Below are 22,625 nucleotides of genomic sequence, written 5' to 3' on the forward strand. Positions count from 1 at the left end.
TTAATGGGATATGTAGCACCAAGGGGGTGTGTGTATGTGTATGTGTGTGTGTGTATGTGTGTGTGTATGAATGACAGCAAAAAACCTTCAAACAATTTCAAGTCCTTGAAGAAGGAAACTGAAGAAGATATCAGAAGATGGAAAGTTCTCTCATGTTCATGGGATGGAGCCCACTCCTGACACTGCCTAGAGGGCCAGGACCCAGGGGCTGGAGAGCTCAGAGACCCACAATAGAACCAAACATAAATAGCAAAAAATTAAAAGGGGCAATGAAATGACTCCTAATGATATTCTGCTATACTCATAGATTGGTTTCTAGCCCAATTGTAATCAGAGGCTTCACCTAGCAACTGATAGAAACATGCAGAGAGACCCACAGACAAACATTAGGTGGGAGCTTGGGGAATCCTGTGAAAGAGACAGAAAGAGGAAGGATTGTAGGAGCCAGAGGGGTTAAGGATACCATAAGAACATTGTCTACAGAATCATCTAACCTGGGTTCACAGGGGGCTACAGAGACTGAACCACCAACCAGGGAGCCTGCATGGGTCTGACATAGGCCCTCTGCACATATGTTACAGTTGTGTAGCTTGGTTTTCATGTGGGACTCTGAACACTGGGAGCTTTGGGACCCTTTCCTCCCACTAGGTTGCCTAGCCCTAATAGGAGAGGAGGTGCCTAGTCATACTGCAATTTGATATGGTATAGTTGGTTGATATCCATGGGAAGCCTGCCCTTTTCTGATTAGAAATGGAGGAGTGGATAGAAGCAGGTAGAAAGGAAGCAGGGGGAAGGAGTTGGAGGAGAGGAGGGAGGGGAAACTGTAGTTAGGATGTAAAAAATGAATAAAAAGAAGAAATAATAACAAAGATAGGAAAACATGACTTTTTTTCATTCCTGGTGTTCTTCTGTTTAGGAGATGGGAGACAGTACCAATAATGAGCAAGTAAAGCTTGGAATGTGTGTTAAACAAGAAAAGTGGTTGGAAGCTTTCCTTAACAGAGTGTGCGGCTGCCTGGGCCTGCATTATTAAAAGTGATCCAATAAGCATTTCTAGGGCATAAATAGGACATATGAACCTGGTGATAAGAGCAGATAAATTAAAGATACTTTCTCTACCCTTTAAGAACCTAACATATATTGGGCACGGTGACATGTTTGTGATTCCCAGTACTCAGAGGACTGAGGGAGAAGAAAAGTAATTTGAAGTTATTTTGTGCTATATAATGTGTTAAAGGCCTGCCTAGGCTATACGCTGAGATGCTATCTTTAAAAAAAAAGGGAAGGGGGAACTAATTAAGTGGTAGAAATAAATGTACAGTAAGATCTATACTTTCTCATAGTAACCAATATGTCTACCAGCCCTTTATCTGGAGCTGTGTCTTCTATTTATTCATTCTTACATTCATTCAAACTTATACTGAACCATCTTTCTTCATGTCAGACTTGGGTAAAGCACTGGAAACACCAAAACCAAAATAGTTTCTAAAACCAGCACTACTCTTGAAGAGCTTAATGTTTCTTCTGAAATGAACTCTTTTTCACAAAAATCAATGTCTTTCTACCTTAACAAGATCAAATTGTTTTAGAAGCTATATGTTTTGGCCACTTATTAGTACCATCACTAATGAAATTCCAGTTATACTGAAACAATTTCCTATGGGAAACTTATCTCTTCAAAAACTAATAAATGCTACTGATGCCTGAGTCAGATATGGAAATATTTGTGTCTAAGACCTTTTCCTAATTTTAGATTGTACTTCAAAACATTTTATCTTATGAATCTCTTAGATAAACGAGCTGGAATTTATTCACCAATCATGACATGGTATATTTGTGAGTTAAATTAACTTCACATGTTAGACATGTATACCCACTTGTAAGTTTCTCCCCAAGAAATAAAAAAAAAAAAAAAAAAAAACCCAAGAGAGTTCTTTCTTAAGTCAAGGTTGTAAACATGCCAATACCTGAGAGAAGGTGTTGGAACAGAGTCTGGATTGGCTGGTACTTGGACTCCTTTTTCCCATTCTTCTTTCCATGTGTCAGTAAAGAGGTAATAGCTGTCAGGATTAACATGGTGAGAGTCCGGAATTTTCATGGCACTGATGAGGTCCTTCCGGAATACCTGGGAAGACACACACAATGCATATACTTTAAAATCACTATGAAACTGATACCGTTTAATGTTCTCTCTCTCCTCTCTCTTTTTCTCTCTTTCTCTCTCTTTTTCTCTCTTTTCCTCTCTTCTTCTCCCTCTCCCTCTGTTTGATTTGTTTTTCGAGACAGGGTTTCTCTGTGTAGCCCTGGCTGTCCTGGAACTCACTCTATAGACCAGGCTGTCCTGGAACTCAGAAATCCAGAAATCTGCCTGCTTCTGCCTCCCAAGTGCTGGGATCAAAGGCGTGTGTCACCACTGCCTGGCTAATGTTCTCTTTTTAAAAAAGATCACTCCTTCTCCCCATGTATTTCCAATAAGACAAACATTTCCTGATTTAGTAGGTCAATTTATGTTTGGGAATATTTGACACAGGAAGAGGAAAGCCAACTCTTCTGGATTTAATAAAGGGTAGGTGTCTAATATAATAATGATAATAATAATGTGTTGTCTCCTTGAATTTAAATAAACAATATAGGTTATTCCAAAGGAGTTTTTTCTTTTTAAGTAAAAGAAACAACCCTCGACTCCATTAAAGTAACAAATATCTGCTAACTTACAATTGCTTAGGTTTATCTCATTTAAAATTTTACTTATACATAATTATACACTTACAGAAACATTATAAAAATGGTACCACATTTTTACATATCCTTCAGGTAGTTTTACATACTAATAATATCTTAAATGATCTGGGGTAAATTGTTCTAAATTTTGTTTGTTTTGTTTTGAAACATGGTCTTATTTCATATTCCTGGCTAACTTGAAACTTGCTATGCAGACCAAGTTAGTCTCAAACTAAGAGACGCCCCTTCCTCCAGTTCTCAGTGATGGGACAAAGGGCATGTGCCATCATACCTGGCCTCAGAACAAATTTATCTAAACCAGAAATATTTGATTTAGTTTTGAAACAAGATCTTACTGTAGATCAGGTTGATCTAGAACTTATAGGAATCCTCCTGTCTGAGTCTCATAAATACTGGAATTACAGGCCTGAGTTGCTAATTACTGGCTCCTAAGTAAAGAAATTAACTTTACAAAATACCACTGCTTAATCATAGACTAATCAATTTTCACCAATCTTCCTTGGTGGCTTTCTGTTTTAGAGTTCAACCTGGGATCCTGTATACCTCCTTGGTATCTTCTAATCTGTGACAACTCCTCAATCTTTCCTTGTCTTTCATGGCTGACACTTAGAGAATATTTGCAAATATTTTGGAGTGTGTCCTGCTAACTGAGATTTATCTAGTGTGTTCTCATTGGTTTGAGGATATGCTTGTTTTAGGGTTTCTTTTGGTAAGAATATCAAGGAAATGATGCTATGTTCATGCTCTATTATTATATCAGGCACGTACGATGTTAAATCTCTTGTTTACTGGTGATAATCTGGCTACTCAATTCAGACAGTATCTTGTTAAGACTTCTTTAGATGTTGTCTTACTGGCTTCCACTATTATTATGTTAGTATAGTTTACTTTTGTAATATTCTCAAATTGTTACATTTGCTTGATTCCTATTTAATGGAAGCCATTGATATTTTATGAAAATATTTGATCTTACTCTGGATATGTATTTTTTATGGCACTGAAGGTGTATTCTTTATTATGGGTAATGCCAAAATACCATCTCATAGATATTAGTGAGATATACCTTACTAACTATAATAGAAGTTCCTTAGAACTTCTACTTTCTAATAAGTTTTTGTTTACTTAATCTCTCTGATACTTTAAGATGTTTAAACTCCCCTCCCTCCCTAGGGTGATGGAGATTCAGCACTGGGCTTCATACCTGCCACGTGAATGTTCTGCCACTGAGCTAAATATCCATGCTCTCATTCTGCTGTTTTGCTTTTTATAAAGCAGGGTTTAAGACTGTATGTAGCCCAGGCTGGTCTCAAACTTGTGGCAATTCTCCTGTCTCAATTGCCTAGTATTACAGACATGAATTATCCTGCATAGCCTTTCAGCTGAGTCATATTTTATAATTATAGACATTATGCTTGCTATGTTTCTTTCTCCACCAGATATGCATTGTTTTACTCACATGCACACATGAATACAAACATGTGCACACAGAGATACATTACATTAGAAAGTTTATAGTTTTGTTTTACTTAGCTTTATATTCAGAACTTTATCTTAGCCAGCTGATCAGTATTTTTCACTATCAATGAATTACTAAAGAGTAAGAAGGATAAGTATACTGTGGCAGGCAAGAGACTCCTAATGGAGATCTAAACTCCATTTCTTTCAGAGAAATCTAGCTGAGAAGTTCAAATATTGGAGGTAGGGCAATGATTAATGTACACAATTACAGTGTGGACTCATGTGAATTAGTCAGGAAACATGATTTAAATATTTATGGAAGCCAACTTTGCAATTCTGCTTTGTCACCGAAAGAACAAAAAGGGTATAACACAAATTCTTAAGTTAACATGGCAATGATTTTAATAATAAATGTTCATTTAACATCTAAGCAATAAGGAATCACATTTTTACATTAAAGAATATATACATCGGTCTATGATGCACAATATCTTCTATGAAAAATCATACCACTTACAGGACTAGGATAAACATACCTAGATTTCTAGAAGATTAAGGGGAGAGATGCTATCAAGCAAATTTTAGTCTTTAATGCTTATCAAGTCTCTAAAAGGAAAATATCCAAGTCCTATGTAACATAAAAGTGGAAGTACACAGTATGATCCAATAAAAGGACAGAACACCCAGGGTATAACCCACAGAACTCAGGAAGGTTAACAAGCTGAAGGGCCCAAGTGAAGATGTCTTGGTCCCACTTGGGAGAGAGAAGAAAGCAATAATGGGGGACAGAGGGAAGGAGGAACTTGGTGGGAAAGGGGACAGGGAGGGAAAGAGGGGAACATGATCAGGTATTGGGAGGGAACAGGACTGAAGCTTTGAGGGCCAGCAGAACGAATAAAAACAGGCAACCTCGGGAGGTGGGAAGTGGGGGGAACCCTCTAGACTGTACCAGAGACTTTGGAGGTGAGAGACTCACGGGACTCGAAGGGAGGAACCTTAGATGAAATGCCCTACCGTGGGGAGAGAGAACTTGTAGAGCCTATCTCCAGTAGAAAGACAGGGCATCAAGTGAGTGATGGGGCTGCCATCCCACAGTCAAAACTCTGACCCATAATTATTCCTGTCTAAAAGATCCACAGGGACAAAAATGGAGAAGAGCCTGAAGGAAAGGAGGTTCAGTGACAGGCCCAAATTGGGATCTGGCTCAAGGGGAGGGTCCAAGGATTGACACTATTACTGATGCTATGGTGTGCTTACAGACAGGAGCCTAGCATGGCTGTCCTTCGAGAGGCCCAACAAACAGCTGAAAGAATCAACCAATGGACAATACAACCTATGGACAGAAGCCGGGGACCTCTGTGGTTGAATTAGGCAAAGGCTAGAAGAAGCTGAGGGGGGTAATCCCATAGGAAGACCAGCAGTCTCAACTAACATGGATCCCCAAGATCTCTCAGACACTGAGCCACCAACCAGGCAGCATACACAAGCTGATATGAGGCCCCTGACACATATACAGCAGAGAACTGTCAGGTCTGGACTCAGTGAGAAAAGATGCACTTAACCCTTAAGAGACTGGAGGCCCCAGGGAGTGAGAATGTCTGGTGTGGTGTGGTTGAGGGGGTGGGTGGGGGAGGAGGAACAGTCAGTGGGCAGACTGGGAGGGGGATAATGACTGGAGTGTAAAAAAAGATTAAAGAATGAAAAAAAAAGAAAAAGAAAAAGAAAAAAAGAAAGTGGAAGTACATAGTATGATCCAATAAAGCAATGAATTCTCAGGGGCTATAGTCAAGTTTAAACGGAGGTCATTTTTAGAGTATAAGGCCAAACTATCACATAATCAAATAGTGCCATTTAAATGAGGAAGAGCTCACCCCATTTCCTACTTTGTAGGAACCATTGAAAATATGTTAGTTTCACTTAGGAAAAAATTTTTAGGGCACAGCATGGAAGTAGTCTACATTAAACATAAAGGTGGTCAGGTGGCAACAAAATGATCTAAGAATGCTGGCCAATTAAAATTAATTGGGTGATGGACAGGGAGAAAGCTAAGGCTACAAGAAGCAAAAATTGATGATTTACTACATAATGCTTCATATAAGTGGATAAGAGGTCACAAACATATCTGTTTACCATGTTTTGCATAGAGTTCAGTGTTCTGAGTACTTAGGAGGAAAGAGTAAATCATCATTTTGCTAACACTACAATCCATTTTTATAAATTACTAGAGTGCCTGTAATGAGCCAGTGGTTAAATAGCAATTTCTAACTATTGTTTTTGGGGGAAGATAGCACTGTAAATCATATCTTAGATCTGGAGAAGACAACTAGTGCTAAATATCTGACCATAGCTCCAAGTGATTTTTTTTGAAAATGGTTTATTTTTATGTATGCAACTGTTTGCCTCCATAAATGTATATATACCACGTGCCTGGTTCCCACAGAGAAAAAAAGGGTATCTGATCCCTTGAAACTCTGAATTACAGGTTGTTGTAAGCTGCTATGTGCATGGTGGGAACTGAATTCAGTTCTCCTACAAGAACAGTAAGTGCTTTGAACTGCTGAGTCATCTCTCTAGCCTCTATAAAATATATCAAGTGATTACAAAATCACACTATAGATTTAAAAAGGCCATACCATCAAATGACACAGTATACGTAATGTGTTCAGACTTTACAAGTCTGCTTATGAAAATATGTCTATTATGTTTTTTTTTTAAGGAGCCCAGGTTGAATGGCCGCATCCTAATTTCCAGAATTTACAGATGTGTGAATGTTTAGAGAAAGAGGTTTTGCAGCTTTATTAAGGATCAGGAGGAAGAGGATCAGGGTGAGGAGGGGGAGGAGGAGGAAGAGGAAGAGGACTAGGAGATGATGATTATGGAAGGTCTGGATGGACTTTAAGTCTGGTAGTAAATGTCCTTACTAGATAAAGGTGGAGGAGATTTTTGAGAAGAGGAGTAGGAAGCAGTGATTGGGTGATGCACTGATTAAACAAACAAATCAATGAATGCCATCAGAAACAAAAGAAGAATGGAATCTCCCCCAAAACCTCTAAGGGTTGAGACAGGCTAATTTTGGACTTCTAGCCACTAGAACAGAGACTATTATTTTAAAAGCCATGTACTTTGTGGTAATTTATTGCCCTAGGCCTAGGAAGCTAGTACATATATTTACCAAACATATGTAATTTTTAAAAAGACTATAGACAAGGCAATATAAAAGCAGAGGTTAATAACATCGGGTCCTTGTCTCTGGCTCCAGAAATATTGAACCTCCAGGGATCATGCACTCTGTGAAGTTTGGGAAAGGTCAAATTGCAGACTAATAAACTAACTTACACCCATCTCTTATTTAACTCAAAAGTAAATCTAATAGCCAGTATAGTTTTTCCTTCTCCTTTATAGAGAAAAAAAGATTACTTATATGATCAGCAGTCAGGCAAATATTTGCAAAATGATTAAAATATATTTACTACACTGGTCTTATGAATCTATTTCTGACTAGAAAGGGTATTCTTAGGGTCTAAAAAATGAACAAAGAAAACTGCTACAGAATTTGCTGATTAACGATGTGAATACATACATACACAAACATACATATACACATATATACATGCAAATGCGTGTTTGCATAAAGAAAGTATAAAAGGATAAACTAAAGTACATGCAGATGAAGAGAAGCAAAAGGAAGGGAATATCTTAGACTATATTTGAAACTGACTCATTAATAAAGATCAGACTTATTTGACTCATGGCTCTAAAATCTGTGAACACTAAGAGGACCGTGTTTATATCTGGTGAGAACCTTATTCCTGCAGCATCCTAGGGTGGAAAGGAACAAGAGCATGAGTCAAAGATCAAGAGAATACCAAATTTGCATTTACAAAAAATCCATTCTTATGACAGGCAGAGGGTTAAATAAAGCTGGATCTTTTAAAATGTATTTTGTTTTATATTTTGTTTTTATTTAAGGCTTGTTTTACTTTAATAACTGACCCATGGGAGGCCATAGCCCGGCTACTATGTACAGACATGAGAGAAGCTTTATTTCTTGGTCTCTTCCTCCTTGGACAGTCTTGATGATCTCTTCTTTCTTGGCCTGGAGGCACTCCTCCCTGCGCTTCCGTGCTTCCTTGGTCTTAAGCCTGAGAGCCTCAGCCTGGTCAGCCAGTAGCTTCTAGCGGGCCTTGTCTGCCTTCAGTTTGTGGATATGTTCCATGAGAATCCACTTGCTTTTTAATACATTTCCTTTGACCTTCAGGTACAAGCTGTGGTACATATGGCGGTCAATCTTCTTAGATTCCCGGTGTCTCCTGAGAAACTGGAGCAGGATCCTCATCCTTCTCACCCAGGTCACCTTCTCGGGCATCCGAGCATTGGCCTTACCCTTCCTCTTCCCTATGCCCATATGCCTGCCTTCCGTCGGGCCAAGGTGTTTTTCCAGCAGCAAGCCTCGGAATGGACAGTCACAGGTTTCTGGATGATCAGCTCATCTTTGATCAGCTTCCTGATCTGCTGACGGGAGTTGGCATTGGCGATTTCATTGGTCTCATTGAGGTCTAACTAGACCTTCTTTTTACCACAGCGGAGGACACTCGAGGCAAGCCTCTTCTGTAGCCTGAGCATACTCATGGCTATGGACGCAGCAGCGAAAGGAAAGAGCCTATACTTTGGTTTTTGAACTGAGACAATGTTTTATTTAATTAAACATTTTTAAAGAAAAGAAAACAGGTACTGTGACGGACTACTTGGATTGGTCTATTGGTGTCTCACTACCTACTAGATTTTAGCAAGTTATCTAAATTTTCTATCTCACTTTACTCATCTGTAAGATAGAGATAGTAATATTGTGTAGTGAGCCGCTGTGGCTACACACGTGCGTTTTTCCAACATGGCGCTGGCCACATGTTTCCCCAGCAATAAACAATCATTCTGTGCAGCTGCTAGGCAGAAAGAGCGCCAAACCACTGGCCTATCCCGAGGCGTAATACTGGGTAGTGAGCAAGCAGCCATTCAGAAGTGAATACGTCACTCTAGGGTGTATTTAAGGGACCCTCTTCCGGTTTCTTGGGTCTTTCCGCTTTATCGTGTGCAGTAGTAAAAAGTTCCTCGTGGCAGTAAACCCGTATCGCCTCCTGTCCTTATTCGCGGGCGAAAAGGGATTTTGGGGGCGCGCGTTACAATATTGCTCATAGGGGTTGTTTTAAGGATTAAATAGGTATATTTTTGTAAAAGGATCAGCATTGTATTGGGTTGTGACTGCTAATGAATATTAGATGTGATTATAATATTTAATAACATTGTTCATCTTAGCTTTCTTTCTAAAAGCAAAAAGTATAGAGTTCTTTTACCTAGCCCAATCAAGTAACTGCTGATAGACTGAGAAAGATGTGAGTTGATTGCTCAATGGCCATGTGCACTGTTTAGCTCCAAAGGCAGCAGGATTCCTGAGCAAGAGCCCTAGTAGAATATGAACTAACATTCTAGGAGTCACAGGGTAATACAGAAACTTCACAAGAAAAACATGGACAGTAGCTTCCAAGTTAAAGATCACCAGTGAAAGATATCTAGATTATTTCTAGATAATAAAGTTGGAAGTTTTATAAGTTCTTAATTGTGTGTCTGTTTTAGGTTTCCCCAAAAGTTCCTCAAACAAAGGGGTTTTGTATTTACCAGATAACTACTGATGAGTGGTTAAAGAAGAGATTCACAAGCTAATATACAATCTAGAAGCTATGCCAAGTCCAACACTGTATATGCATCTGATATCTCAGATACTTGCAGAAACAAAGGTAGTCTCACTATGAATTCAACTAGTATACCAATACAGACAGACACCAAGACAACAAACAAGGGGGGGAGGGGAGAACAAATGTTGGCAAAGATGTAAGCAAGGGAGACCCATATACACTGTTGGTAGAGATGTAAACTAGTTGAACTATTAAGGACTATAGTATAGAGGTTTCTCTTAAAACTAAACACAGAACTACCATATGACTCACTTATACCACTCCTGGGAAAACACACAAAAAAAGAAATCTTAGTTATCTAGTATCATCTTCTAAATGCAGGATACCTGTACATATACCCCTAAATAATAAAATAAATATTTTAAAAAAGAACAAAACTATCATTTGTAGAAATAGATGAAATTAGAGATGATCATCATATTAACTAAATAAGCTAGGCTCAAAAAGACAAACATCCCATGTTTTCTTTCATATGAGCAGAGTCTGAACTTAAAAATAATATAGTAACATGGGTTTGGGGTTTAGCTCAGTGGCAGAGTATTTGCCTAGTAAATACAAGGCCCTGGGTTTGATCTTCAGCTCTGAAAAATGACAAAATTACAAAAATATAGTAACATGAAAAAAGAGAAAGAACACTAATGGAGAAACTAATAGGAAGGTGGAGGTAGAACTAAAAACGTATAATGAGCTTGGTAGCTGTGAGGAAAGTATAAGATATACATGTTTGAAGCTGTCATAATGAAACCATTATTTTGTACATTCATTTAAAAAAATCAATCAGCATGGGTCTTTAGACCTTTATGATGGAACACGCTTGCAACCTCAGTACTCTGAGTATTTTTTGAGGACAGCCTGGGATACATAACCAGTACATGCCTAGCTTGAGCTACTTAGTGAGAGCCTTTCTCAACCCTAACCCCTCAAAATAAAATAAAATAAAATAAAATAAAATACAAACTAAAAACCAAACAAAAACAAGAACATGAGCATGTTGGAAAGTTTTACTAGCTCAGGGGAAAAAGCATACAAGAACATACCCTTGAAACTCTGTATATAATTTTCAGAAGCTATATAAAGCCTCTGAATCACATGTAAGAGTCACACAACTTTACTAAAATCTCTTGAATAGATAAACTGGGGGAAGTATGCACAGGAATCTCACTCATACAATATTAAAAACAGCTATGAATGTAGCTAGTTTAACCCTAAAGAAAAATATAATTCATATTGTACTTCAATGTCTAAGTCCCAGAAAAAAAAGAAACATAAGATTTGATGCCTCTTCCCCAGACTCTATGTAGCACCAAGTGAAAAGCCTCTACTGATAAGAGTGGCTGATAACTGGGAATTATGCCAGAGACAGGATCTCTGAAGACAAGCACAAAAAGATTCCACAACCTTAAGCCAAGAGGGTAGATAAGAAGGCCACAAAAAATCTGAAATCTGTGGTGCTTAGAGTGATAACAAATTCAAACACCCATATACAGTCCTGGTAATTCTGAAACGTGATGATGTCACTTTAGGAAATATCTGGGGCACTCCTCAACTCAAGAATTTAAGACAACTGAAAACATATGTGTAGTCATAACAGCTAAAAAGTAGAAACAATTAAAATATGCATCAACTGATAAATGGATAAACAAAAATGTGGTATGTTTATGCACTGTAATATCACTTGGTTATAGAAATGAATGAGGGACTGATATGTAATGTATTAAATACACTAACCTTGAAAACAATATATTAAATGAAGAAACTAGGCATAAAAAAATCAGATTGTATGATTCCACTTTATAAGAAATGACCAGAATAGGCAAAGGTAGAGATGGAAAACTAGATCAGTGGTTTTCAATGGCTGAGAATAGGGAGACTGGGGAGTTAGCTGCTATGGGTTAATGGGTTTCTTACCGGAGTGGTGAAAAGATTCTAAATTTAGACTGTGGTAAAAGATATGTAACTCTGGATATACTAGAACCTATTTAATAATATGCTTCAAATTGATAAACTTCATGTTATAAAGACTATATTTCAAAAATATATTTAAAATTTTTTGAAAAAGAAAAGATATGTCTCAATATAGTCCAGGTTGGTCTCTAACTCACTGTGTAGCAAGAGGATGACCATGAACTTTTGATTTTCCTGCCTCTGATTTCTGAGGGCTGGGACTAAAGCCAGGACTCTCTGTTCATGTTAGGCAACTGCTCTATCAACTGAGCTATACTTCAGTCCATGGTTTGACTTTTTAAAGGGTAACTAATGTGGTATTAAAAGATACCAACCAAGAGATCTTGATATCTATTCTTACCTAACATTAGTTAGGAGTCCCCTTTGTCATGTTGGTGTCAGTGAAGACTAGGTAGATAGCCTGAGCTGTTATCACTGCACATCAGTAACATGGAATCTTTCACTACTAACTCTTGTCCTATTAGTAGAGGTAATAAGTATTACCATCCCTACCAAGCAGTAACAAAACCCCGTGTCTTCTAGATAAATAGAACTGCTAAAGGGAGCCTAAGCATCCTGCCACTGGAAGAGACAGTACTTTTATTCCAACTAGCTTGGCTATAGCAGAGGTTTGCCAAAACAAAAGATTTAAATAGACTGAGTGCCTCATAACATAATACCAAAAAAAAAAATTCCAGAGTACAATTGAAAATTACTTGTCAAACTAAGAATTGGGAATGAGAAAGATAATCAATAGGCACCAACACCAAGATGACAAGAATGTTACAATTACCAAACAAGAATTTTCAGGCATCTATGGTAATTATTGCCTCAATGCAAAACTGCAAACAAAAAAATCCCAGCAAAGAAATAAAGAATAAGCAGATAAAAATTTCAGAGTAGAATAATACAATAACTAAAATAACAAACTTTTGGGTCAAGCTCATCTAGAGAATGGAATTAGTAAAAGAAAAAACCAGGGCTGGAGAAAATGGCTTGTAGAGAACTGCTGAGGCCTTAGTTTCAGTTATTACCACTGCTTTAAAAAACACATAAAAAAAAAAAGACTAGTGAATGACAGAAATCACAGAATCTCAATTTTTGTGAAGAAAGTGAGATCTTAAAGAATCTGTGGAAAAGTAACAAAAGTAACATTTATATAACTACTAAATTACAAAAATTAAATAAAATGGAACTTAAATATTGAAAAAAATAATGGCAACAGTTTCCCCCAAACTTGGCAGAAGAGGATCTTAAACAGAATAAATATTTAAAAAATCCATATAGTTAGAGACATGGATCCATGGTTAAGAGTGCTTGCTGTTCTTGCAGAAGACCAACATTTGTTTCCCAACACTGGTGGTACATAACCGTAACTACAATTCCATGGGATCTAATATATTATTTTTATATTTCCATGGCACAACTAATCCCCAAAATAAACTATACCTTGGGCTATAAATCAAACCTCATCAAATATAAAATACCTGGGGCCATATAGTCTTCTCTGACAAACAGTACTCTAATTGGTATGTCAACACAGACTCATCAAATAAAATACAAACTTAAAATTAATTATGAAAATTAATAGGATGCAGCTAAAATGGTATTTAAAACAAAATTTATAGTACTAAAATTTATATATTACAAAAAAGAGGCTTGAAAATGTAGCTAAGTGGTAGACTCAAGGAATGGGTTTGATCTTCATCACCACAACTAAAAAGGAAGAAAAATATCTGTCTCATTAATAATTGAAACAAGGGCTCAGTTGTAGAACACTTGCCTAATAGATAAATATTCATGTCAAAAATCTAGAACAACAAAATAAATCTGAAGAAAATACTATAAGAATTAAGAATGATTGAATTGAAAAGAATAATAATAAAGATGATTTTGATATAATGAGATAATTTCAAAAACACAAAAATATGTAGGATAACAACTTTAAGCATAACGTAGGGTGGGGATGTAGATTAAAAATATAGTGCTTGCATAGCATGTGCAAGGCCCTAGGTTCAATACCTAACACTTCTAAAAAAGCCTCAAATATAAAGTAAATATGTAAGCTCATATTGAAATAATATATATAAAATCAAAAATTTGTTTTCATTTACTTATTCATTACATGTGTATGTGTGTAGACATGTATATACCATACCAAGTGTTAAAGTCAGAGGACAACTTGCTGGAGTTGTTTCTCTCCTTCTACCATGTGGGTTCTGGAGACAGAATTCAGGTTGTCAGACTTTGCAACAAGTGCCTTTATCCTGAGCCATCTCAGTAGACAGACAGACAGACAGACAGACAGACAGACACACACACACACACACACACGGAGAGAGAGAGAGAGAGAGAGAGAGAGAGAGAGAGAGAGAGAGAGAGAGAGAGAGACAGAGACTCACTGTAGACTCCTGACCCTCAGAAACTGAGATAATACATGTATACTGAACTAAGCCATTAATCTTGTTATTATTTGCAATGAAGAAATATATATTTAAGATAGAGAGAAGACATAAATCTGCACAGATTATCAAATATATTTGTTAAATCTTTCCTTCAGAAAGTGAATCCTTGCCTAACATCATCCCTGTGTTTTAGTATGCCAGTTTTAGTGAACAGAACAAGAAAAAGGAAGAAAAAAGTAATGTTATACTGGAGAAACATCACACTAATCAAATGATAACCCCCTTGATAGAATGTGACAAGAAAGGCTCTTCATTCTGTTATAGTATTCTCCCAAACCTTGATTATAGTCTAATCATAAGACAAATAAGGGACAAACCCAGACTAGAGAAAAGTCTACTGAACACTCAACAGTATTCTTTAAAAAATTTTAAATTGATTTTTATTCTATATGTATGAGTGTTATGTGTGTGTGTGTGTGTATGGGGATGGGGTGTGATACATGTGTGCCCACTACCTAAGGAGGTCAGAAGGTGTTAGATGCCCTGGAAGTAGAATTATAGATGGTTCTGAGTTGCCATGTGGATGCTGAGAATCAAACCTAGATCTTCTGGAAGAAATGCCAGTATTCTTAATTGTTGAGGTATCTTTGCAGTTCTCTCTACTCCTGTTTTTGTACATCATATCCCCTAAGTTTTTCCTGTATGGTAGATACTTAAAAAATTACTGTGATATTCTACCAGGCCCACAAAGATATCTGACCAAGTGACCTCTGAAAAAGGGAGAAATGTTCTCTATTGGATACACTTGAATGAAAAGTAATCTCCACCAGTTATTCCATTTCTGTTAGAATGAGTTGAACTTAAGACTTGCTTCTAACCATAACTATGGCAAATGTTTTAGATGATAAAGCTATGTGAGTTTTTTGTTTTTAGAAACACTGACCTCACACTATGTCATATAAAATTTCATTTCAGCATATGGGAGAGAAAGATTCTTTCTTGCCCCTGAGAAAGTGGCCCTGTTGTGAGAGAAGGCCAGATGGCAGGAAACTATAAAATCCTTAAGAACTGAGTGCTGTCAAAAGACTGCAGGGAAACAAGGATCTTGAGTCTTTTAGCTTCAAGGAAAGGAATTTTGCCCATAACTTAAAAGTGAATTCTTTTCTAATCCCCAGTGAGAACATCCTAGTGAGCACAGTGGTTGCAGCCCTGAAAGACATGGAATCTAGTGTGAACTCAATATAGATTCCTGAACATAGAAACAGATAATAAATGTATACTGTTTTAAGTCATTAATCTTGTTGTTATTTGCAATGCAGAAACATAACTACCTAAAGAATTTTACTTATAGTGAAAATAAAGATGCATAGGGTCACTTTCTAATAATTTAATTTCCACTGAGGAAAATCTCTATGACCCACTAAATATAAGTACAATCCTGGTAGTTTGGTGCTCTTAGGGCAGAGGCTGAGCATCAGAGAAGTGATCAATTCTTTTCTGGGCTAGTAATGTTTCAAAAGCTGTCAGGATTCAGTCCTTTCCTTCTTCACCCACAAACTCTTTACCTATCCCTTTCTTGTACTATCTCCCACCCTCTAATGTAACTCTTTTCAACATTAGGCTATAAGATCTTGGAATCTTTCAAAGATCCCCAAGTATGAGTCTCTTTGATTTCTTAGCTAGGAGAGGACTACTGTAAAGCTGAGAACTTATTCTTCAAATAAAATCAATGTAAATATTATTACTTTATAAAGGAGAAAATAAAAATTCCTTTTTGGAAAATAAGTATTATCATAAGTAAATGAGCCTATCTATATTGGCTCACTGGTATTTATTTCACTTTTACAATTTCTGGGTATTGTTAACATGTTGGCAAGAGGCAGATACTACTTTTTAAGTATAAAATTGAATATATGATCTCACCTCAGCAGACTTCTTGTGTTCCTTAGGATTTTTTGACTTCTTTCTATACATTGAGCTAGAAGTAAATGAAGTGGAAGGACCTGCAAAAGATAATTAGAAAAAAATATTGAAACATATTACCCACTACTTTTAAATGCCAACTAACTAACTAACTAGATATATGAAAGATAGGATAGAAGACCACAAGATCTCATACTACTGAAGAAATTATTCAGCTGTACCCAAGAGAGAGCCTCAATGGAGTTTAACATTTATTAGTGACAACCCAGATTATGAAAGCTTTAACAATTGCTGTGAAGATTGAACTTGGCATAATCATATCTCATAATATTTTGGAATAACCAAATTTGTATTCTGTTTGGAGAAAAAAAATCTACAAGAAAGAAAGAAAGAAAGAAAGAAAGAAAGAAAGAAAAAGAAAGAAAGAAAGAGAAAGAAAGGCAGCCAGCCTCGAAAAAACTAATGATTGATTCTCAACCAAACATTTAGTACCTTAGTTATAATCAAAATCAGGATCTACAGTTTATATTTTTAATACTTTTTTCTTTCTTTTTAGAGAAGTTCTGTTAAAGTATTAGTAGATCTAGCTTTTGTTGTAATTAAATTTAAAGTGAAAAATCCAAGTGCTATATAACACATAAAATCAATTCTTCTACCTAATTTTAAACTTCTAATGAAATTAAAAGAGTAAAAATGGATCCTGACCTTTCCTTCTCAGAAATATTTTAACTGTTGGAGGAAACATGAAACAAGTTATACTCAAGTCAAAGAAAAGATCCTCAAGGGCCACAAGATACATAGGTTATTAGCTAGTTTTACTCACATTCATCTGAACTCTCACTGCTGCTGACAGGTCTATGCCGTTTCATCATGGTGCATCCTGGGAAAGAGAACAATGATCAATATATATTTGTCCAAGAACTCAGTTAACACTGTCCCACATTGAGAAGCTGACACCAAAGAACTACTACTATGAATTAAAAAACAACCAAGATCATAATAGTGAGACCATCAACAAACTATAACAAAAGCAAACAAAATAAAAACAAAAAATAGTGTTCCCTAGACCCCAGAGTAGCAGCAATAGGCAAACTTTAGAAAGTAAATGGTTTCTACCAAATATACTCTCATATGACCTACAGTAATGGGAAGAGAATACTATTAAATTTACAATACAAAATATATCCAAGGTTTGGTAAGGCCATAACATTATTCCAAATCACAGATCCTGAGTGGTACACTGCTGGCCAGAATCAAATAATGGGATCTAGCTGCGTTATCTGCAGTCAGAAACAACAAGTACATGAAAAGAAACAGCAGTCATGAGGACATAGTTGTCAAGGGCCTAGGCTGAAAGACATAAAACACAGATGGCTAAAAAGAAGCTGGCTGAAGAAAGAGAATGATCACACAGCCTTTCTTCCTGCCCCCTTTCTTGTTCCCATTTCCCAAACAAGAAGCCTAATCTAAAATATCTCAATATACACATAAGTTTTCTTTTTAAAGTTCCAATATCGTAAAGCTTTGGACTGTATCTTCTACTGTTTGCAGTGTTGCCAACAATAGATTAAAAGAGTCTAAAAGAACCTTTCTGGGAACACACTCACACAAGACTGATGGAAGACACAAACATTTAAAAAGAGTGTGGAACGTCTGGCTTTAGATAGTAGTGTTAGTGCTATTGAATAGAGGGCAACAACTTAAAAATGGGTGTTGGTGAGGAAGGGAAGAAGACTTTTTTCCCCTAAGTGTGGGAGGCAAGCATCAGACTGGACCAAATCTCCATGTTCTGTGTGGGAGTAAGAAAAGTCAACTGGATCCTTTTACACAGATGCCAACAAAATCAAAGGCATCACCCAGGGAGAAGATATACTAGTGTAGTATTTGGAGAATCCCAAAAAGCACATTTCTGGAACAAAAGCCATTCACTGGGAATAAGAAAAGGTAGAAAAATCAGATCTAAGAGCTTACCTTAAAAAGGCTACTAACGAGTAATCCCACTGCCTAATTTATTACAAAATAAATGTCTTGTGGCTTTTAATATGTTACCATAATTTAATTTATATACTAAAATTCAGATCATGAATGTTTAGCAGTGTTTATTGTTAGTCTTGATTTAAGTAAAATGGACTTGTAAAATGGATATGATCTTTCTAAAAATAACAATTTCAGTTGGCATAAATACTATCACTGCTCTCAATTTCTCATGATAGGGGTGGACTTACTTAGCAATGTTTGACTTTTCACTAAGACGAGGTGTTACCTCAAAACCTACCAAAAGGTTTATATACTTAGATTTATATAATTGGCATTTGTTTATGTTTAAACACTGGGAAAATTCTCTCACTGTCTCAGAACAAAGCAGAAGTTACATGTCTTTCAGTTTGTGTTCTCTGGCCTGTTAAAGACAATGGTTAAACTTCAGGAACTAACAGTCTATTCTTGACAATGCCATTTTAATTAGCATTTCCTATGTCTAAGGATGCTGACTTACTGCTGAGAGGCTTTTTAGTGTGGCTTATGTATAGTCTCAAATAGAATATTAAATACTTCTTTATAATTGATCTATAAATAAACTTTTAAAACCCTGCATCTTAGACTCTTACTTTTAAATTCTTTATTATCTAAGACTAAGTAATAATTCAGAATTGACTTAAACACTCATTCAGAAATGTACAAAAATAGAACTACTATATATATGTGATTGGTAGTGGCACTCTTTGCAAACTTATTAGATGGAAAGACTGAAATAAAGGAGATAGTCTGTAAGTTGTCAACAGTAAAACAATCACAGATCATGACAAGACAAACAAAACTGAAACACTTAAAGTCACAAAGGAATCATTAAAAATATAAAGTAGAAAAGATTTTCATATAAGTAAGGACTGCCATTCTTTTATATGTCACAACAGAAAATAAATAATAGTAGGCACTACCAGGGTTCTACATATAAAGACTGAAGGTATTGACTTCAAGCCACTTACAATCTACCAAGGAAATAGAAGTCCAAGTCCATGACAACTATTGACTAACCATGAGCAACAAGAGCCATAAGACCATCTGCTAAAAAGTTTTCAGAGTTCTCTACTTCTGGCATAATTGTATATGGAGTTTCATGGATCCATTCATTAATAAAACTAGCAAAGTTATTTCAGCTGAAACCATAATAGCCAACCATTAGAAATCTCTAGAAATAACAATAAGGATATATTGCAAAGGAAGAAATATCTACTCAAGACAATCTACTAAAACTCAGGAGGCAAATTAAATAAATAATAGTCTATGGCACTTAACCTCAATTCATTTTCTCTGTCTCTCCAGCACAGGCCTCATGCCAGATTGGTACAGCTAAGAAGATAGGGTTTCCTTTTCTCCAAACACTAGTTGGAAGTCTTTCCTTCTGGGAGGAGCAGGACCATCAGCACTGTTGATTCTGCCACCAACTGCTGGCTATTGAAGCTAAGTTTCAAGTGAGTTTGTCTGAGAGGTGGTGTGTGGTGGACTCCTTTCTTCTACCTAGCTCTCAACTATTGAGTAGGAACAATGCCTTGAGTGTGGTGCTATTAAAAATACTGAGTCTTTGGTTGTCTTGATTGCAGCTTGAAGAAGTAGATATTCTACAGAAAGGGCGAGCCCAAGAGACCTAGGGCTGCCACTCAGAAGGACAACGTTGCTCCAGTCAATGTATTAGAGCTCTAACTCACAGCTTATTTATTCCCAGCTAGAAAGAAAGGCAAGCCACACAATAGAGGGCTCCAATTCTTCCCTAGTAGATATGTCTTAATTTTCAAGTGAGTATGACAAGTTCAAGCCTAGGCTGTTTAATATACTGAAGGAAACAAGAAGAAAGAGCCTCTTGAAGTCAGAAGAACTCTCTCTACAGTTCTTGGATTACACCCATGGCCCTGTACATGCTATGCAAGTACTCTACCACTGAGGTACCCAAGAAGAAATCTATCTATCTATCTATCTATCTATCTATCTATCTATCTATCTATCTATCTATCTAATACATGGTGTTCCATCTGCATATAACCTTTCACACCAGAAGAGGGCATCAGAACTCATTATAGATGGCTGTGAGCCACCATGTGGTTGCTGGGAATTGAACTCAGGACTTCTGGAAGAACAGTCAGTGCTCTTAACCTCCAAGCCATTGCTCCAGCCCCCAAGAAGAAATCTTAAACACAAATATCAAGAACTACCTCTTCAAAGGAGTGCTAATCTATTTTGTTTTAATTAATAATTCCATTCCTTTATATCTCAAATGATATTCCACTTCCCAGTTACCCCTCCACAAAACCCCCACCCCACATCAGCCCTCTCCCCCTCCCATTTGCCTCTATGATGGTGCTCCCCCACTCACCCTCTCCTATCTCACCACTCTAGCATCCCCTTATGCTTGGCATCAAACCTCCACAGGACCAAAGGCCTCCCCTCCCATTGATGTCAGACAAGGCCATCCTTTGCTACACATGGATTCCTCCCTGTACATTGCTAGGTTGGTGGTCTAGTCCCTGGGAGCACTGGATGGTCTGGCCAGCCAACACTATTCTTCCTAAGAGGTTGCAATCCCCCTCTGCTCCTCCAGTCCTTCTGCCAGCTCCCCCACCGGGGGCCCCCTGAGCTTAGTTTGATGGTTGGCTCCAAGCATCCACATCTGCATTGGTCAGTTGCTGGAAGAACCTCCCAAGGAACAGCCACATCAAGGTTCCTGTCAGCAAGCATCTCTTAGCAACAGCAACAGTGTTGGGGTTTGGTGTCTGCAGACAGGATGGATCCCTGGGTGGGGCAGTCCCTGGATAGCCCTTCCTTCAGTCTCTGCTCCATTTTTTCTTTTCTTTTTTTTTTTAAATTGGGTATTTTATTTACATTTCAGATGTAATACCCTTCCCCCCCATGCAGGAACTCCCTATCCCATCCCCCCTCCTCTTGCTTCTATGAGAATATGCCCCTACCCACCCTTCCACTCTCATCTCCCCACCCACGATTTCCCCCACACTGGGGAGTCTAGCCTTCACTGGACCAAGGACTTCCTCACCCACCTATGCCTGACAATGTCATCCCATTTTATGTCCCTGTCTTTCCTTTGGACAGGAACATTTCTGGGTTAAAAACTTTGAGATAGGTGGGTGGCCCCACCCCTCAACCAGGGGCCATGCCTATCTACTGGAGGTGGTCTCTACAGGTTCTATCTCCCCTTCTCTCTGCATTTCAGCTAAAGTCATCCTCACTGGGTTCTGGGAGTCTTTTGCTTCCCTGGCATCTGGGACCCTTCAGGGGCTATGCATCCTCATTTCCCACTAAGGAGCAATAACTTAATCTGATTGGTTTATGTAGCAATTTACACTACTGAAAACATCAGAACCAGGGAGATTGAGAGATGGCTTGGTGGTTAAGAGCATTTGCTGCTTTTGCATAGAACTTGAATTTAGTTACCAGCATCCACACAACAGCTCACAACCATCCATAACTTTATTTAAAGGGTTGTGATAACTCCTTCTGATCTCTGTGGGTACCAGGCATACACATGATGTACATACATACACATAGGCAAGCATCAATGTAAGAGAGAGAGAGAGAGAGAGAGAGAGAGAGAGAGAGAGAGAGAGAGAGAGACTATGAATGAATAAGAACAATTAGCCAGTAAGTAGTTGAGTTTTAAAAGTGTAATGCGTTGTTGGGTGTGGTGTCACACACCTTTAATTCTAGCACTCTGGAGGCAGAAACAGGCTGATCTCTAGGATATCAATGGCAGCCTGGTCTATATAGTAAGTTCCAGACCAACCAAGGCTACTTAGTGAGACCCTGTCTCAAACATCAGCAGTAGCAGCAACAAGAACACCACTACCACAAAATGGAATGTGGTCAAGGAGGAAGAGACAACTAAAGGAATCCTTGTCAAACCACCATCACCCCAGGATGACTATAGGCATATCCAAAGCTATACCTTGTAGAAACAACATTGAAAGCTTTACACTTCAAGACAGGGGTCAGGGATTTGTAAATGAACTTCAATAAAATAATTTAGTTACTCACTAAAGAAGCAAACAAGCAAATAAAAAAGTTGGGGTGGGGGTGTACTACTTGTTAAATTATTGAAAACATCCAGTTTCCAACAAAACTGGTAAGACATTCAAAGAAACAAGAAAGAATAACCAAACAACAGCAAACAAACAGACAAGCAAGCAATAGAAACTGTCTAAGAAAGACACCAGATGCTGGATTTAGTAGGCATAGACATTGTATTAACTATGTAAATATATTCAAAGAACTAAAGAAAACCATGTTTACTTAAAGAAATGAAGTATGCTTTGATAAACAGAATTACAGTAGAAAAACAAAGTATGAAATAGGACCGACTAGAATCAGTGAACTGGAAATATTTCCACAAATATTATGCAAG

The 22,625-nt window shown here is 37.4% G+C and overlaps 1 protein-coding gene and 1 pseudogene across 5 annotated transcripts in view; both read right to left on the reverse strand.

Moving 5' to 3' along the window:
• Jade3 (jade family PHD finger 3) overlaps positions 1 to 22,625 on the reverse strand; it is a 126,943-nt gene that overhangs the window by 40,718 nt on the left and 63,600 nt on the right. For 3 of the 5 annotated variants that reach the window (XM_076918898.1, XM_076918896.1, XM_034486356.2), the window contains exons 4-6: positions 17,043 to 17,099; positions 16,220 to 16,299; positions 1,968 to 2,125 (exon numbers count right to left, since the gene is read on the reverse strand). In XM_076918898.1, the coding sequence (XP_076775013.1) occupies positions 1,968 to 2,125; positions 16,220 to 16,299; positions 17,043 to 17,091 (287 nt within the window). In that variant the 5' untranslated portion in view covers positions 17,092 to 17,099. Of the gene's footprint in view, positions 1 to 1,967; positions 2,126 to 16,219; positions 16,300 to 16,924; positions 16,949 to 17,042; positions 17,100 to 22,625 lie in introns of all 5 variants that reach the window. The other 2 variants (XM_076918895.1, XM_076918897.1) reach the window with 1 other exon arrangement.
• LOC117695465 (large ribosomal subunit protein eL19 pseudogene) lies at positions 7,873 to 8,854 on the reverse strand (annotated as a pseudogene).

Source organism: Arvicanthis niloticus, chromosome X (assembly GCF_011762505.2).
Source record: "Arvicanthis niloticus isolate mArvNil1 chromosome X, mArvNil1.pat.X, whole genome shotgun sequence".
Classification (NCBI taxonomy): domain Eukaryota; kingdom Metazoa; phylum Chordata; class Mammalia; order Rodentia; family Muridae; genus Arvicanthis; species Arvicanthis niloticus.